Below are 20,103 nucleotides of genomic sequence, written 5' to 3'. Positions count from 1 at the left end.
GCATCTACATATAGTCACTCTTAGTGATTATGTGCGTCAAGGCATTATTCCACGGGGACTCAGGTGGCAAAAATAATCATATTTGGTACAGCGCACAGATGCTTTCTGTGAGCGCTGGTGTGCCATCCTGAACAAATGCTCGATTGATTTAATGACATTAATTGTTGACCAGTTGAAAAAGGATTTTAATGAAATGGATAACACGATTGAAGAGAAACGCACAGCTCTGCAAGGAGCTGTTAATGATGGCATATTCAATGAACCGATGAAAACTAACCAAGCGCTCCAGGACAAGTTGTCTACAGAAATAAAGGAACTTAAAATCAAGAAATTCAACCAACACAAAAAAGACAAGGCCGAGGACAAAGTCTACTTCTGGAGAAACCCTGATAAAAGAGGTCCTGCTCCTCCTCTCCATGACAAACGCAGGAGGGAAGCCGCTTCCTTCTATCCACCCCGTCTGACCAACGCTCTACAACCAGCGCCTCATCTGCTTCCAGTGACAGTTTATTATCCAACGAGAGACTGGGCCGACGGAAGGGCGGAGGTGGCCGCGGGCACCGATGAGATGCCGCACCCGACGGGGTAAGAAGAAACGACTACCAGAGGCAGAGGGGACCGTTCACACGGTCCCAGAACCCACGGGACTGAGTGTTTTTAATTTAACAAGCAAGATATTGAGCCCTGCCCATGTTTCCTTGCTTAATAAAGGGTTATCTTTTGTGCCTACAACTCAGTGCAACCATTTTGATGTTAAGGTAGACATGTTTACGATTTTTATTTTATTTTTTAGAAACATCCGTTTAAGGGAATACTTTAGCTCCCCTAATCGTGATACTTCTACTGAACATGTAGGTTGCTCACCTGCACATACTCCGACTCCTTTTAGAAGAGTTATTTTGTACCTCTAGCCAATCGCAATCACTCTATTGAGACATATTGTAGACTTGTTGAAAAAGATGTTGTTCATCTCCTTAACAAACAGGAGTACTTATCTTTCCATAACTTACCTAAGGATGAAAAACAAGCTTTGCTTGATTTACAATCCGATACGTCAGTCCTTACCCGCCATGCTGATAAGGGTGGGTCGGTTGTACTCATGGATAGGACAGTTYATGTGGGTGTCATAGACAACACCTTTTACAAGAAACTCAGAAGTAACCCCACTGCCCAATTTCAGAACACCATCTTTACTGTCCTAGATGGGTATTTAAGTTCTGGTTAGATAACCAAAAAAAGAACATGAYTTTTTGGCAATTCAACACCCTAAAATCGCCACTTTTTATACTTCCCGAAATTACACAAGAATGTTACAAAACCTCCAGGGCGCCCTATTGTAGCGGGCATTGATGCAATAACGGCCCCTCTGACTTTTGTTTACTTTTTTATTAGGCCACTCGCAGAACAGCTCCCCTCCTTTGTAAAGGACACCAGCAGTATGATCTCTATTATTGAATCTCTCGATCCTCTCCCTGATAATACTTTGTTAGTTACTTTTGATGTTGAGTTGTTATACACCAATATTCCATACGAGGGCAGTATTGAAGCTGTGGAACATTTTCTTCTGCAACGTGACCCCAATGAACTACCTTCCAGTGCATGCATCATAACATTGGCTGAAATAGTACTCACACACAACTACTTCATGTTTCTAAATTATTTCTTTATTCAGACGAAGGGTACTGCTATGGGATCCACCATGGCTCCCAACTATGATAATTTGTATGTGGGTTACATGGAGAAACAGTCTATTTTCAATCCTCTCAAAAATGTTTTCTTGCCTAAGATCATTATTTGGAAAGGGTATATTGATGATATTTCTGTTCTATGGAGGGGTGACACAAAACAGCACCAGAAGTTCCATGCTTTTCTTAACTCCTGTTCTGAGCATCTGAGATTTACTATGCAATCTTATACACGTCAAATCAGTTTTCTTGATCTTCTGATCTTGTGTGAAGATAATGTTCTATACACTGATCTTTACAGGAAACCTACTGATCGTAACAGTTTGTTGAGGGCTGATAGTTGTCACCCACTTCCATTGAGAAACAGTTTGCCCGACAGCCAATTCTGTCAAATCAAAAGAATTTGTAAAAAACAATCAGATTTCGACAGACGCAAAGAAAATTCAAGGAGAGGGGGTACCAAAAATGGTCAGATTAATAATGCCATTGAGAAAATTCAAAACATGACCTTTTTCAAGGTCAGTCTCACAAAAATAAGCATTCTAACTACTCGCTATTCAAAGTGCTCTGAACAAGTTAAGAGAATCGTTCAAACATTGGCACATTCTAAGATCCGATGATAGTATTAGTAATGTGTTTTCAGACCTTCCCTTGGTCGTATTCTCGCGGGGCAGAAACCTCAGATCAATTGGTAAACTCTGATTTACCACCCCAAGATATCCCTGCACGTGTATTTGCACCCCTACTGGATGGAAACTACAAGTGTAAAGGCTGTGCTCATTGCAATGGTACTTATAAATGTAGATCCTTCAAACACCCCCAAACAGGGAAACAGATCCGAATCAAAGGTGTTATCACGTGCTCTAATAAGGCAGTTATTTATCTTATAACTTGTCCTTGTGGTAAAAATTGTGTGTGGTAAAAATTGTGTGGGTAAAACAAAGCACAAATTAAAAGTACGTATCTCGGAGCATCGTAGCACCATTAGGTGCAAAAACTCGACTTGCACAGTTGCGGCCCACTTTTTGGAAGAAAACCACTCGATTTCGTCTCTACGTTATATTGGCATCGAACATGTCACCCTCCCTAGGAGAGGGGGTGACCTCGACAATTTATTGTTAAAACAAGAGGCTGCCTGGATCTTTAATTTAAAGATCCTTGCTCCCTTCGGTCTCGACTTTGATCTGAAGCCATTCTTGTGATTTTGCTATTGTAAATGTTTGTAGGCTTATGAAGCCAAATTGTATCTATGATCATATGCTATCCATTTGTTTTTTGTATGCTATTTTAATATATGAGAATTAACCAATGATATCAGGCTACACCCGGCCATGATTAGACACTTGTGTGTGTCTTTTGACACTATATAAATGAGTCATCCCGCAGTGTTTGTCATTATACCCTGATGAAGACAGCTTGTCTGTCGAAACATTGGACATAACATTTTTTGCATCTGAGCTCCTAGGGTGTGCGGCTCTCCTTTATTTTTTTAAGTGTTCCACTCCGCTAGCCAGCACCTTGCCTAAATAGGTGTGCGTTTCTGTCGCCTCTAGATTATACGGTCTGATATACCACGGCTGTCAGCCAATCAGCATTCAGCGATCGAACCACCCAGTTTATAATAACATATGGCTGTACTGCGGTGTACAGGTGTTTTTTCGTTCCATTTAACCTTTATTCATACAGGTTAGTCATTGAGATACAATCTCTCCTGCTCAGTACTCACCCTCTCTAGATCCTGCTGTGAGGCCTGCAGCAGAGTCTGTCCAGAAGAGATCCACACGTGGGCCATGTTCAGGTAGAGCCCCAGTCCCTGCTCCTGCAGCCAGTCACACACCTGCTCCTTGGACCAGCGGGCAAACGGGGTGTCCAAGTCACTACAAGCGAGAAAATTACAGTAGGACACACTGGCTTATATTTCTGAATGACTTGACCATTGTAGTGCGCAACATCCAACTAGTTTAAATTAAACTTCCTTATTATCATTATTCTAGGGGAGTGCACTGTGCACACTAACTTGTTGTTTCTCATTAATTCAAGGTGACTGCACATGCACACTAACGTGTTGGGTGATTGCTGTAGGTCACGGGACCATCCCAGTCTGGGTCCTGCTGTGGCCCGGACTCCGCCTCTCTTGAACTCGACCGGCTCTGATAGGTTGTCATCCAGACTGAACGTGGTGGACTGACTTCTCCTCAGCCTTAAAAAATATATATATATATATAAATAAATGAAGTCTGGTCATGGTTGAAAGTTGTGCACTTATGGTGGAGTAACACTGCAGAAAGCTATTTTTTAATAAAACAATACATCTCCAAAACATGTTTCTGTTACTTACAGCTGAAGTTGGAAGTTTACATACACTTAGGTTGGAGTCATTAAAACTCGTTTTTCAACCACTCCACAAATTTCTTGTTCACAAACTATAGTTTTGGCAAGTCGGTTAGGACATTACTTGTGCATGACACGTAATTTTTCCAACAATTGTTTACAGACAGATTATTTCACTGTATCACAATTCCAGTGGGTCAGAAGTTTACATACAATAAGTTGACTGTGCCTTTAAACAGCTTGGAAAATGATGTCATGGCTTTAGAAGCTGGTAAAATGGACTTAGGACAACAAAGTCAAGGTATTGGAGTGGCCATCACAAAGCCCTGACCTTAATCCTATAGAAAATGTGTGGGCAGAACTGAAAAAGAGTGTGCGAGCAAGGAGGCCTACAAAACGGACTCAGTTACACCAGCTCTGTCAGGAGGAATGGGCCAAAATTCACCCAATTTATTGTGGGAAGCTTGTGGAAGGCTACCTGAAACGTTTGACCCAAGTTAAACAATTTAAAGGCAATGCTACCAAATACTAATTGAGTGTATGTAAACTTCTGACCCACTGGGAATGTGATGAAAGAAATAAAAGCTGAAATAAATAATTTCTCTCTACTATTATTCTGACATTTCACATCTTAAAATAAAGTGGTGATCCTAACTGACCTAAATTTTTTATAGGATTAAATGTCAGGAATTGTGAAAAACTGAGTTTAAAAGTATTTGGCTAAGGTGTATGTAAACTTCTGACTTCAACTGTATATTGCAAGCAAAATCAGATTAAGATTAATTGTTTTGTTTCGTTTTCTGTTTTGGAACAGAAACAAGCATTTTGTATTGGACAAGTTCAAGTAATCACTCCCTTTCAGTTAGTTTCCTTCCGTTTGGTGCCTCATAAATATGACCCACGCATCCCAAAGATGTTTAGGCCAGTGTCATCAAGAGTTCTGTACCAATCATATTTAACACTCACTTTCCAAAGAGTGCCTTGATTCCCCTGGACTTCTTCTTGCCCTCGGGAGAGGTAGTGGAGGTCACACTGGTCAGTGTGTTGGTGCTGTCGCTGATGGCTGACCTCTGGGGTAGCCCGGCCAGGTCCAGATGGTCAGTGCCCCCCTCTCGCACGGTCTCAGCTGTACAAACAAGGCATCAGCACCGCCATGCTACAATGCTGACTAAGGTGACAGCCATGGGGTGTGTCCAAAATTGCACCCTATTTCCTATGTAGTGCATTACATTTGTCCAGGGCTCTGGTTAGTAGTACATCGTATAGGGAATAGGGTGCCATTTCAGACAAAACCATGCACAGATATCTGCTTCCCAGGGTCAGAGGCTGGGGCAACTCCCAGACAGTGAGATCATGGGGATGGCATCAACACTAATACCCTGACAGTCTGGTTTGTTATAACCCGCTAATTAAAAATGTTCTAAATCCCCATAAAAATCTGTCTGTTTAAGCTAGAGATCTATTCTTTGCATGGGCTACCCGATGTCGGCCTTCCGCAACTGCGGTGGAAAGTGGCAGAGATACAGCGCTGTTTGTCAGACCAGGAGACATCTCACATAAACATCTGTAGCGTCCGATAGGGCTGTGACAGTTACGGAATTTTAAGTAACAGTTACTTGTCACTGGTATAACAGTTCAAATAGCAAAATTAAGGCACTCTGGTTTCTCCAAAAGAATCGATTCCTCGACTCCTTGCCCGTTGACTCCCATGTCTGTCTACCTGGTGGCCGACATGCCTACCCATACCTGGCTGTGCCTCTCCCATCGCTCTCTCTTTGCTGTGAAAGATGCAAGAGTTTATGTTCTCGAAGTAGACTAGGGCAAATAGTTTCCTCTGTTGCAAAAATACTGAATCTTAGGAGTCGATTCCTAGCGGAGAAATGCGAGTCGACGGGCAAGGAATCGATTACTATGGAGTCAACTCCCAATCACTATCACGCAGTTGCAGAAGTGCAGCTCATCAAGAATGACATTTGGTATTTAATTTCAGCAGAGATGATGGCTTTTAGCATCATTTTTGTATCTTTGTAAACCGGATAAAATGTATAGCCAGAGAAGTATGCATACTAGGCTACAGATACAGATCATGCAAATGTTACATCATCAAAGGGAGCATGTTGAAGAAGGGAGGAGATGGAGGCAAGGATTAAAAACTATTGTTTATAATAGTCATTCATTTACACTAGTGCTATTGGGTATATTGGATATACTTCTAAAATTCTGAACGGTTTGGTCTGCATTCTATGGGAAGATGAGGCTCTCACGAACATGACGGTGTTCTCCGTTTTGTTCTACGACCCCCACGGGACTCGTCTGAAGGTAACCCACTACCGGTTAAAAACAATTAATGGAAGTAGGGATGCACGATATATCAGTGAACATATCGGAATCGGACGATATTAGCTAAAAATGCCAACATCGGTAACGGCCCGATGTCTAGTTTAACTTCTTATGGCTGCAGGGGCAGTATTGAGTAGCTTGGATGAAAGGTGCCCAGAGTAAATGGCCTGCTCCTCAGTCCCAGTTACTAATATATGCATATTATTATTAATATTGGATAGAAAACACTCTGAAGTTTCTAAAACTGTTTGAATTATGTCTGTGAGTATAACAGAACTCATATGGCAGGCAAAAACCTGAGAAAAAAATCCAAACAGGAAGTGGAAATTCTGAGGCTGGTCGATGTTAAACTCATCGTCTATTCAATTCCCTGTAATATATGGATCTGTTTGCACTTCCTACGCCTTCCACTAGATGTCAACAGTCGGTAGAACGTTGAATGAAGTGTATACAGTACTCTGTTGTGGGGCCGGATGAGAGGGGAATAAGTCAGTGGTCTGGCAGATTGCCAGTTCCTGGTCATGCGCTTTCCTCATGATATCGCCTTGCGTTCCATTTCTTCTACAGACATGAAGGAATGCTCCGGTTGGAACGTTATTGGATATATATGATAACATCCTGAAGATTGATTATCTACTTAGTTTGACCAGTTTATTCGACTTGTAATATAACTTTTTGAAGTTTTCGTCCGACGTTTGCCTGCATCTGCGCGAGCGTTTGGACACGTGTACTACACATGCAAGCAAAAGTAGCTACTTGGACATAAGTAATGGACATTATCGAACAAATCAACGATTTATTGTGGAACTAGGATTCCTGTGAGTGCATTCTGATAAATATCATCAAAGGGAATATTTATCATGTAATTTCTGGTTTCTGTTGACTCCAACATGGCGGCTAATTTGGCTATTGTTCTGAGCGCCGTCTCAGATTATTGCATGGTTTGCTTTTTCAGTAAAGTTTTTTTGAAATCTGACACAGCGGTTGCATTAAGGAGAGGTATATCTATAATTCCATGTGTATAACTTGTATTATCATCTACATTTATGATGAGTATTTCTGTTGAAACAATGTGGCTATGCAAAATCACTTGATGTTTTTGGAACTAGTGAATGTAACGCGCCAATGTAAACTCCGATTTTTTAATATAAATATGAACTTTATCAAACAAAACATGCATGTATTGTGTAACATGAAGTCCTATGAGTGTCATCTGATGAAGATCATCAAAGGTTAGTGATTAATTTTAGCTATATTTCTGCTTTTTGTGACTGCTATATTTCGCTGGGAAAATGGCTGTGCTTATTGTGGTTTGGTGTGACCTAAAATAATAGTTTGTAGTGCTTTCGCTGAAAAGCATATTTGAAATCGGACACTTTGGTGGGATTAACAACAAGATTACCTTTAAAATGGTATAAGAAACATGTATGTCTGAGGAATTTTAATTATGAAATTTCTGTTGTTTTGAATTTGGCGCCCTGCACTTTCACTGGCTGTTGTCATATCATCCCGTCACCGGGATTGCAGCCATGAGAAGTGCAAAACCGATTTCAAAGCTGATGTGCACACCTATATACACGTAGGTACATGACGTAATGACGCCACAAAAAATGTTGTGCTACACGTGCAACACAGCATTCCTAACCTAGCCCACAATGTCTGCTGTATGGACTGAGCAGTCAACAAGTCGAGCAGTCATTTGAAAGAGTAAGAACATTTCAGCGAGACAACTCAAAGGCGAAATCCATTAACACCAAGATAATGGAATTCATTGCCCTTGACAATGAACCGTTCTCTGTCGTGGGTGATATTAGCTTTCACCGACTGGTCGAGCACCGGTACACACTACCAAGTGAAGTGTACTATTTTTCAGATGTTGCCCTACCGGAGTTACACAGTTATAGCGTCACTGGTATTAGCTTCACGACATACTATGCAACACCGTTTGGGTCTTTGCGTGTCAAATTTGACATTTGACATGTCAAATAACACAGTTCTGTTATAGAATGTTGTGTGTTCTGAATTTTCCCGTGCCAAGCGCCACCACTATCAGTAGCACTGTCAAAGCTGTACAAAAAAAGTCTACAAACAAGCAAACACCGGCACGAACGATGTGTTCACAAATCAAAATGTATTTGTCACATGGTTGGCAGATGTTAATGCGAGTGTAGCGAAATGCTTGTGCTTCTAGTTCCGACAGTGTAGTAATATCTAACAAGTAATCTAACAATTATCCAACAACTACCTAATACACACAAATCTAAAGGGGTGAATGAGAATAGCTGTGATAGCTGTGATACAGCCTGATAGGATGCTCTCGATTGTGCATCTGTAAAAGTTTGTCAGGGTTTTGGGTGACAAGCCACATTTCTTCAGACTCCTGAGGTTGAAGAGGCGCTGTTGCGCCTTCTTGACCAGACTGTCTGTGTGAGTGGACCATTTCAGTTTGTCTGTGATGTGTACGCCGAGGAACTTAAAACTTTCTACCTTCTCCACTGCTGTCGGTTGGTAATAAAGCATTATTTGTTTGACCACAACTTCTGGGGTAGCTAGCTTTAGCTTGGTACCTAGCTAGCAACAATACAACCAGCCTGAAAACAATGACCAGTAGAAACTGCAATCATTTTCATTATTCTTAGCAATGATTTAGGAATAGTTCMTGAAAATAGTTCATGACAATAAATAGCTAGACAGCTACTTAACCCTGTTGCCAGAAGCTAACGTTATAAGCAGCCAGCTAGCTTCATCTGGCTAGTGAGGCTTCGACTGGACCAGGTTGTGTTGTGAAAATAGCCACAATAAGGATWAGGCACAATAGCGTAATTTGCGGTTTGCCTTTAAAATAAAAGTACCTCTTTGAAAGTGATGCAGAAGGTTATAATTGGTGGAATCGTGCCATATTTAGACTAGATCACACGGTCCCGTGTGGCTCAGTTGGTAGAGCATGGCGCTTGCAACGCCAGGGTTGTGGGTTCATTCCCCACGGGGGGACCAGGATGAATATGTATGAACTTTCCAATTTGTAAGTCGCTCTGGATAAGAGCGTCTGCTAAATGACTTAAATGTAAATGTAGATAATGTTAAACAAGGTTGGAATGTGAAGCAATTAAAATGGGGCAACTCAGTGACACCCACAGAACACAACTGTGAAGAGTTTACGCAAATATTAGCACTGTAGCTCTTATTGTGACTGTGTGAAAACACCTCCACAGTCAGCCTATTGTGTGTATTGACATTCATATTGTACAGTACAGCTTTACCTAAGGATTGGGGATCAATGAAATGGGGTATCAGTCTACTCAATACCCAAKATATTTTTTCCCAACGAGTTATCAGACTACAAAACATCCACGCAGTATTGTTTTTCCTCGGGAATAGTGTTCAATACACATAGGTTGACAATAAATGTGGCTCAATTCACAGCTGTTTCAGAGTCCCGCAATAASAGCTACAACGCTAACATTCTCTGGGTGTCACTGAGTAAACTGATAACCCATGTCATTGATCCACAACCTATAGGTAAGGATGTACAGTGAAATAAGTATGCCCCCCAATGCAATTCTAAAGTATAATACATCCAGTGTGATTTCAACAGATTTTTGTCAAATTAACTAATTATTGTCTTTTGTCATTTTTATTATAACATTCCAAACTCGTTTAGCATGATCTATTCCATTATGGCATTCCACTATTTGTATTAATTTGCATCACTGTCAAAGACATACTTTTATTTTGAAGGTTAACCGCAAAGTCCACTATTGTGGCTAATCCTTATTGTGGCTAGCGTCACAAAGATGGGTCCGACTACCATTAATCAAATAAGAACTGTCTTATAAATTAGGATTATTTTAGATGACACCTGGCTATATAGTTAGCTAAGTATAGCTACTGAAACAGATTATCGTTTTGCTATGTTTTTGGGGAAGAACATTGTTTGCGTCCATGAGCTAGCAAGATTTTTTTTAATGACCAGCACTGTTGGTGCGCGAGATAACTTTACCAGCATCATAGCATACGTATCGATGAATCATTGTGACATATGAGATACGAGTGATCGTGTAATCAATGTGCAATAACTACATAAAAAAAGAATGAACTTGTTAAATTATGTGACGTGCAGTCATATTAAGGTCCTGATTGGTCAAATAGCTGGGCGAGAGACACGACAAACAGCGTTATTTGACACGACAAACAGCGTTATTTGACACGACAAACAGCATTATTTGACACGACAAACAGCATTATTTGACACGCATCTTTTTTGACACACAAAGACCCAAACGGGGTTCCATAGTATGAGAAATCCTGGTTGAGAATGAAACGACTGAACAAATGAACAACGAAACAGCACAGCAAGTAAGTGAAAGATATGTTTTGATTATGTTTTACTGGTAATGGGGACATGTGTAAATGCCAACTAAATACATTTTTGGTCAGTGTGTGTGTGTGTGTGTGTGTGTGTGTGTAACCTTAAACTAGGCAAGTCAGTTAAGAACAAATTCTTATTTACAATGATGGCCTACCCTGGCCAAAACAGGACGACGCTGGGCCAATTGTGCATCGCCCTATGGGCCTCCCAATCACATCCGGATGTGATACAGCCTGGATTCGAACCAGGGACTGTAGTGACGACTCTTGCAATGAGATGCAGTACCTTAGACCGCTGCGTCCATGTGTGTGAGTTAACTATTTAACTGTACAAGAATGCTTAAAAGGCTGAAAAAATAAATAAATTGGGGCAAGGAAAATATCAGTATCGACCAAAAATGTCATATTTGTGCATCACTAAATGGAAGTATGGAAGTCGTTGTGTCCCCACCCCATCTAGCATTCTTATATCTCCTAGATATAGGACAGACACTCTAAAACCTTATTCCTTGTGATTTATTTTGTGCCATTTATGAATTCAAATTCAAGCCAAATTCAATCTAAAATTCAAAATCAAGTTGCTAAATGATCTACGGCATAACCATCTTAAAACAATTCCATATGTTAGGTTAGTAGAACCCCCCTTAATGCATGCAATGGAGTGGAGACTATAAAAGCCCTAAAGAAAACTTTAGTTGTAGGCCTCACATAATTCAAAGACTAGTTATGCACAATTCCCATTTCATTATTAGACTTAAACAGAGGATAATTCGTGCACACATTCCTAAATGAGACTCACCTCAATGAGCGTGTACATGGGAGAGTGAGGTGGTCTAACTTAAGAAACAACAACAGTCAGGATCTGACCGTGGTTAGTCCGTTTAAGGAAAAGGCTATATGAATATCGGCAGTTCAATTCCTATCGGGTGGCATCATTGCAGATGACATCATCTGGTAATAAGACCCAGATATGGTTTGGTGCGAGGGGAGTTTGAACAGAAATAGAAAAGAGCACATATACATGCAGAGTTTGCAGATGTACAGAACTAACATACAAAACACTGTCTCTCAGCTTTCATGCTATCCAGCACTGGTGCTCATAAAAAGCAGTTTGGCGAGGAACAACCGCTGGTAACATGGGTATGGTTGTATACAAGAAAGTCTAGTGTAGCTACTGTAGAATTATATACTAAACGGACACCCACAATAGGAGCCACGACAGGGCCTTGCCATGGGTGGATGGTGGCCTGAGAGTAACCTCTATTCAAATGTCTAGAGTGGAAATTCAAACCTTCTCTATGCATGAACTCCCAAGTTATATCAACATGAGCATGTTTCATTAAGTCTTGGAATAAAAAGGTCACCACCAAGATTTTTAAGACTTGGGTGAATCATGAGTTCTGAAATTGAATTACAAAGAATAGAAATTCCTACCCTTACTTTCTACCAACATGTCTACCAATACGTCTTGGAATATAGAAGTCACCCTCAACTCATATTCCATATAAAGTGGGCACCCAAGAGAGTTCAAAACCTACAATACATTTCTAAGTGTTGGGAGAAATGTCATTACAAAGGACACTTCAGCTTACACAAGTTTGTGAGTTAGGTGAAAGTAGAAAGTCAACAGTTGGTTGAGTGTGTTTGGGAAGGAAGGGGGTGGGGGGGAATGTTATGAGGTCAGGGGTCATATCCAGTACTGGTCATTCCTCCAGAGAGGCCATACTGCAGCCCGCCTTGCCCTGAAGACATAATGGCTCCATTATTCTGTACCTAGCATAGGGGCACTTGCAATCCAGCTGCGGTCTTCACAATGCGTTACACAAAGCACAAAGAGGCCAAAGGTTACTGAAGGGGAAAAACAACAGGGGATATTCATAGTATGATGGTAGGGGCAGGAGGCAGATAACACATACATACAAAGCACACACACTAGGCTACATTTTCATAATCAGACAGGGAGAACAGTTTGTGGGACTAGTAATTATGCTGTTTGTATGTGTTTTAACTATGGGTGTGGTTCAGGGTACATAAAAATCTAAAAAGATACATCGAAAAACTAAGCTCTTTGGAAAGAACCGCTCAGTCTTCAGAATAAAACAAAGACTGTGCAGAGCCGGTGTGGTACCACTCCCCTGCATGTCAGATATGACTCCCTGTGTAAACCCTTTCCATTGTTTCTCCTCTAACCCTCTAATTTCCTTACTGTCTGAATTAAGTGTCAGAAACACGTGGGGTTTGAATTTATTGACACACTTGATAAAGATGAGAAATGGTTTTAAAATAAATAATTAAAAATACTAGGCTATGCTCCAAAAAATGTGGATATATTATTATTTTATACTAATACAATTGCTCAGAGAAAGACACTTTGTTGTATATACACTGCACATATAATTAAAAGCAAAGAATAACACAGACTACAATCTCACTAATCATGTCATTAACAGTTCAAGTCAAAAGAGCACAAAAGAAGCAAAATAACTGTCAAAAACCATTGAGTAGCAGGGTTATATCTGGGCCCATTCACGCACACTAGGCCATCCATCCACCTTATCTTACCCAGGTTAGGGGCGCTGGCTGTCCTCTTGCCCCCCTTGATCTTGAAGAAGCCTCGGCCAAAGGATGAGCGAGCCTTCTTGGTACCGAAGCTGTCGTCCTCTGAGCGAGATGAAGAGGGAGACTTGGGCGGGCGCTCGCTGATCTTACTGATTTCCTCCACCGCCTTATTCTGAACAGTTGCAAAATACAGAGTTGACACGTCAATTTGACATTTTAGTGATTTAGCGGACGCTCTTATCCAGAGTGACTTACAATCAGCGCATTCAACTAAGGCACARTAGGTAAAAATAAACATATCACAGTCATTGCAAGTAAAAACCTCCTTCAAAATAGCCGTTATCTGCAAAATCAGTTCACACAATGCAAGAAGCATGTCATTTCACACACATGTAGTAATAAATAAAACAATCTTTAAGAAATTGCATTTGAAAATAACTGACAGTGTAGAGTTGGCTTTAAGTGTAAAAGGCAATCAAACGCATGCAATGAAACCAAGGTGAAACTCACTCACTCACTTTACTGAGGATGCTAACCTCATAAGGAATAGGTTATCAGCCTTTCAACAAGACGGATGTGGCCAAAGAGGAAAACAATTTAAAGAATGATAAAGAGAGGATAAGCAAAAAATAAAGTGTCTGACCCCGAAATATGGAAAGAAGACTTGAGAACAGACTCACCTCTGTTGGCTTTTCGTCAATCACCAATGTAATCTGTCACAGGTATGATGACATGGGATGGAGTGTTAATGATGAAATTCAATGATCAAATCATGATAATGATGAAWTTAGAACTGAGAGATTCCCTTCAAGGGAATTCAGAAATATCTTTACCTTTTCACTGTTGCTGACATACAAGTTTTCCTGACTCGCTGACTTTGGGACATGCAGGGACCTGAAATGACAAAGCTCATCACAGTGAACGCTACAAGACTTTGATCTAGTCAATGTGCCAAAGTGAAAGTAGTGCGGTCTTAGTGCGGTACTGAACCGCTGGCCTTCGGTAGGAAGACAATCTGACAGACAGCGGAAGCTTTAAGCAAAAGGATAATGGCACGTGGCTTCACACCATGGGCATACTCACTGTGGAGTATCACATGATAGGGGGGCCTCCTGTGACACTTCCTGATCCCCTGCCTCGCTGCAGAGTGTTGGGACGCTAACACCATGCTAACACAGACAAGCTGTGAGCTGCCTGCTACACGCTATGCTGTACACTGTCAAACCTGGGTGTGGAGGCTATCGATATTTGTCGTAGGAAGCCTTATTTGTCAGTCAAGCGGATTTAAACACCCTTATGGGACACCTTGGACCTCGTGGTGTCCAAATGTCATGAATTATGCCCCATTTACCACGCTAAGGCAAGATGAGGCGGGATATCTTGCCTAGGTGTTGACCTTTTCCATAGCCGGGTCTCATAAGAGGAACTAGGTCTACACACCATTCAAGACATCTCTCTTTCCTAGTCAGCTCACTCTGCTCAGGGGCAAACTAAGGTACATAGGTACTTTGTTCATCTAATGTTCAAACTAAGGTACTTTGTTCATCAACAGGTGTGCACACAGTAGCAAAACATTTTGCAATGTAAACAAGAGTGTCTATTGGGGAAATTCAGGTAGGTTGGTCCGTTCCCGCTTTGTCCCGTTTGGTTCCTAGTAAAAAGAACAGCACTGGACAGACACCCAAAGCCAAACACTAACGTTGTTCTTGAAGAAAGGCAGACGTTGTTCTGGAAGAAATGTGGAAATTGTCCCACAGGTTTAGCTGAAGCCCGTTACAAAGATTATAGATAAGCATCTAGTTCAGCTCACCTCTCAGGTTCAGCTTGGTCAAGCTCTGGCACGCTCTGTAGAGCGCAGGCTGACTGGACTGTAGGGCTGGTTGTTGGCGAAGGCACTTCAGTAGCTCCATAGTGCGTCTCCAGCTATGCATTGAGGCAGAGGACCAAAACGGGAAAAAACATTTAGTAAAATACAACCGCCATCAAAGTCAGATGTTACTTTTCTCTGTTGTGTCAAGGTGTTTTCACGATTTAGTAGACTAAGGGTAACGAGCAGTCAAGACAATGGTGTTGTCATAATTCAAAAAGACAAGTGTCACTGCAAAGTTACATTTAATGTTATCAGACTAATTTGACAAAGTGACAGCGACTCAACACCTCGTTCAGAAGTGTGAAATCTAAGGACAGCATGTGTCATCATTGACTGTTTGATTGGTTGGAGGACATCAAGGCTTTTTGAAAAGGTCTAATGAGGGTGACAGATTAATTCATAGAAATATAATCTGTTCCGTGATCCGAGGGCCTTAGCCTGTTTAGTCAATCTATAAATCATCACATAATCCTGTACCTCGTCTGGGCTCTTCCCTGCTACTTCCTCGACTCCAGCTAGCGCGTGCCTCTCCGACTCCAGGGCAACCGGGGTGGTTGTCGTTGACATCACAGAGAGGGAGTTGTCGCTGTTACTCTCATCACTCTCACCATCTTTGGTTTTGTCTGGATTGGAAGATGAGTTATTTTTAGCAGTCAGATTTGTATGTAGCCTAGAGAGAGAGAGTTCAGAGTTGTCCATTCTATTGGAGCCCAATGCCAGAAATGTGAAGCTTTGAAGTTTAAAGATTGACTTCAAGAACACTTCTATCAGCTCTTACAAATCACTTCTGTATCACTACTTAAACTGCATCTGACAAGTCATTCACAAGGTCAGCATCGTACTAAACCGGCTTTGATGCTGGCCGGATGTGGCAGGGCTTGCAAACCATTACAGACTACAAGGGGAAGCACAGCCGAGAGCTGCCCAGTGACACGAGCCTACCAGACAAGCTAAACTACTTCAATGCTCACTTTGAAGCAAACACTGAAACATGCATGAGAGCACCAGCTATTCCGGACGACTGTGTGATCACGCATTCCACAGCCGATGTGAGTAAGACCTTTAAACAGGTCAACATTCACAAGGCCACAGGGCCAGATGGATCACCAGGACGTGTACTCTGAGCATGCACTGACGAACTGGCAAGTGTCTTCACTGACATTTTCAACCTCTCCTTGTCCGAGTCTAATACCAACATGTTTTAAGCAGACCACCATAGTCCCTGTGCACAAGAACACTAAGGTAACCTGCCTAAACAAATACCAACCCATAGCACTCAAGTATGTAGCCATGAAGTGCCTTGAAAGGTTGGTCATGGCTCACATCAACATCATCCCAAAAACCTTAGACCCACTCCAATTTGCATACCGCCCCAACAGATCCACAGATGATGCAATATCTATTGCACTCCACACTGCCCTTTCCCACCTGGACAAAAGGAACACCCATGTGAGAATGCTATTCATTGACTAGAGCTCAGCGTTCAACAGCATAATGCCCTCAAAGCTCATCAATAAGCTAAGGACCCTGGGACTAAACACCTCCCTCTGCAAATGGATCCTGGACTTCCTGACGGGCCGCTCCCAGGTGGTAAATGTAGGTAACAACACATCCACCATGCTGATCCTCAACACAGGGGCCCCTCATGGGTGCATGCTCAGTTCCCTCCTGTACTCCCTGTTCACTCATGACTGCACGGCTAGGCACGACTCCAACACCATCATTAAATTTGCCGATGACACAACAGTGGTAGGCCTGATCACCGACAGCGATGAGACAGCCTATAGGGAGGTCAGAGACCTGGCCGTGTAGTGCCAGGACAACAACCTCTCCCTCAATGTGATCAAGACAAAGGAGATGATTGTGGACTAAAGGAAAAGGAGGACAGAGCATGTTCCCATTCTCATTGACAGGGCTGTAGTGGAGCAGGTTGAGAGCTTCAAGTTCCTTGGCGTCCACATCACCAACAAACTAAGCACACCAAGACAGTTGTGAATAGGGCACGACAAAATCTATTCCCCCCCAGGAGACAAAAGATTTGGCATGGGTCCTCAGATCCTCAAAAGGTTCTACAGCTGCACCATTGAGAGCATCCTGACTGGTTGCATCACTGACTGGTAGGGCAACTGCTCGGCCTCCGACCGCAAGGCACTACAGAGGGTAGTGTGAACAGCCCAGTACATCACTGGGGCCAAGCTTCCTGCCATCCAGGACCTCTGTACCAGGCGGTGTCAGAGGAAGGCCCTAAAAATTGTCAAAGACTCCAGCCACCCTAGTCATAGACTGTTCTCTCTGCTACCGCACGGCAAGCGGTACTGCGGCACCAAGTCTAGGTCCAAGAGGCTTCTAAACAGCTTCTACCCCCAAGCCATAAGCCTCCTGAACATCTAGTCAAATGGCTACACAGACTATTTGCACCGGTTTCCTCCAGCATCWTCACAAGGTCCTTTGCTGTTGTTCTGGGATTGATTTGCACTTTTCACACCAAAGTAAGTTCATCTCTAGGAGACAGAACGCATCTCCTTCCTGAGCAGTATGACAGCTGTGTGGTTCCATGGTGTTTATACTTGCGTACTATTGTTTGTACAGATGAACGTGGTACCTTCAGGCATTTGGAAATTGCTCCCAAGGATGAACCAGATGTGGAGGTCTACAATTTTTTCCCCCTGAGGTCTTGGCTGATTTCTTTTGATTTTCCCATGATATCAAGCAGAGAGGCACTGAGTTTAAAGGTAGGCCTTGAAATACATCCACAGGTACACCTCCAATTGACTCAAATTATGTCAAATAGCCTATCAGAGCTTCTAAAGCCATGACATAATTTTCTGGAATATTCCAAGCTGTTTAAAGGCACAGTCAACTTAGTGGATGTAAACTTCTGATCCACTGGAATTGTGAACAGTGAACAGTGAATTATAAGTGAAATAATCTGTCTGTAAACAATTGTTGGAAAAATTACTTGTCATGCACAAAGTAGATGTCCTAACCGATTTGCCAAAACTATAGTTTGTTAAAAAGACATTTGTGGAGTGGTTAAAAAACAAGTTTTAATGACTCCAACCTACAGTGAGGGAAAAAGTATTTGATCCCCTGCTTATTTTGTACGTTTACCCACTGACAAAGAAATGATCAGTCTATAATTTTAATGGTAGGTTTATTTGAACAGTGAGAGACGGAACAAAAAAATCCAGAAAAACGCATGTCAAAAATGTTATAAATTGATTTGCATTTTAATGAGGGAAATAAGTATTTGACCCCTCTGCAAAACATGACTTAGTACTTGGTGGCAAAACCCTTGTTGGCAATCACAGAGGTCAGACGTTTCTTGTAGTTGGCCACCAGGTTTGCACACATCTCAGGAGTKATTTTGTCCCACTCCTCTTTGCAGATYTTCTYCAAGTCATTAAGGTTTCGAGGCTGACGTTTGGCAACTCGAACCTTCAGCTCCCTCCACAGATTTTCTATGGGATTAAGGTCTGGAGACTGGCTAGGCCACTCCAGGACCTTAATGTGCTTCTTCTTGAGCCACTCCTTTGTTGCCTTGGCCRTGTGTTTTGGGTCATTGTCATGCTGGAATACCCATCCACGMCCCATTTYCAATGCCCTGGCTGAGGGAAGGAGGTTCTCACCCAAGATTTGAYGSTACATGGCCCCGTCCATCRTCCCTTTGATGCRGTGAAGTTGTCCTGTCCCCTTAGCAGAAAAACACCCCTAAAGCATAATGTTTCCACCTCCATGTTTGACGGTGGGGATGGTGTTCTTGGGGTCATAGGCAGCATTCCTCCTCCTCCAAACATGGCGAGTTGAGTTGATGCCAAAGAGCTCCATTTTGGTCTCATCCGACCACAACACTTTCACCCAGTTGTCCTCTGAATCATTCAGATGTTCATTGGCAAACTTCAGACGGGCATGTATATGTGCTTTCTTGAGCAGGGGGACCTTGCGGGCGCTGCAGGATTTCAGTCCTTCACGGCGTTGTGTGTTACCAATTGTTTTCTTGGTGACTATGGTCCCAGCYGTCTTGAGATCATTGACAAGATCCTCCCGTGTAGTTCTGGGCTGATTCCTCACCGTTCTCATGATCATTGCAACTCCACGAGGTGAGATCTTGCATGGAGCCCCAGGCCGAGGGAGATTGACAGTTCTTTTGTGTTTCTTCCATTTGCGAATAATCGCACCAACTGTTGTCACCTTCTCACCAAGCTGCTTGGCGATGGTCTTGTAGCCCATTCCAGCCTTGTGTAGGTCTACAATCTTGTCCCTGACATCCTTGGAGCGCTCTTTGGTCTTGGCCATGGAGGAGAGTTTGGAATCTGATTGATTGCCTCTGAGGACAGGTGTCTTTTATACAGGTAACACGCTGAGATTAGGAGCACTCCCTTTAAGAGTGTGCTCCTAATCTCAGCTCGTTACCTGTATAAAWGACACCTGGGAGCCAGAAATCTTTCTGATTGAGAGGGGGTCAAATACTTATTTCCCTCATTAAAATGCAAATCAATGTATAACATTTTTGACATGCGTTTTTCTGAAATGTTTTGTTGTTATTCTGTCTCACTGTTCAAATAAACATACCATTAAAATTATAGACTGATAATTTCTTTGTCAGTGGGCAAAATCAGCAGGGGATCAAATACTTTCCCCCCTCACTGTAAGTGTATGTAAACTTCCGACTTCAACTGTATGCATAGTCACTTTAATAACTCTACCTACATGTACATACTAACTCAAATAACCGATACCCCCTGTACACAGTCTCGCCATTGTTATTTCCCTGCTGCTCTTGAACTACTTGTTACTTTTATCTCTTATTCTTGTCTGTATTTTTTGAAACTGCATTGTTGGTTAGGGGCTCGTAAGTAAGCATTTCACTGTAAGGACTACACCTGTTTTATTCGGCGCATGTGACTAATAAAATTTGATTTGATATACATCAAGGTGATAGGACATGGT

The 20,103-nt window shown here is 42.1% G+C and overlaps 1 protein-coding gene across 1 annotated transcript in view; it reads right to left on the bottom strand.

Moving 5' to 3' along the window:
• ppfibp1b (PPFIA binding protein 1b) overlaps positions 1–20,103 on the bottom strand; it is an 86,392-nt gene that overhangs the window by 21,149 nt on the left and 45,140 nt on the right. Inside the window, exons 14-21 of the mRNA XM_023971103.2 lie at positions 15,631–15,776; positions 15,094–15,206; positions 14,117–14,177; positions 13,964–13,996; positions 13,287–13,455; positions 4,983–5,142; positions 3,748–3,885; positions 3,412–3,562 (exon numbers count right to left, since the gene is read on the bottom strand). Coding sequence (XP_023826871.2) covers positions 3,412–3,562; positions 3,748–3,885; positions 4,983–5,142; positions 13,287–13,455; positions 13,964–13,996; positions 14,117–14,177; positions 15,094–15,206; positions 15,631–15,776 — 971 coding nt within the window. The remainder of the gene's footprint in view (positions 1–3,411; positions 3,563–3,747; positions 3,886–4,982; positions 5,143–13,286; positions 13,456–13,963; positions 13,997–14,116; positions 14,178–15,093; positions 15,207–15,630; positions 15,777–20,103) is intronic.

Source organism: Salvelinus sp. IW2-2015, linkage group LG26, assembly GCF_002910315.2.
Source record: "Salvelinus sp. IW2-2015 linkage group LG26, ASM291031v2, whole genome shotgun sequence".
Lineage (NCBI taxonomy): Eukaryota > Metazoa > Chordata > Actinopteri > Salmoniformes > Salmonidae > Salvelinus > Salvelinus sp. IW2-2015.
This window is presented reverse-complemented; position numbering and strand designations above follow the sequence as displayed.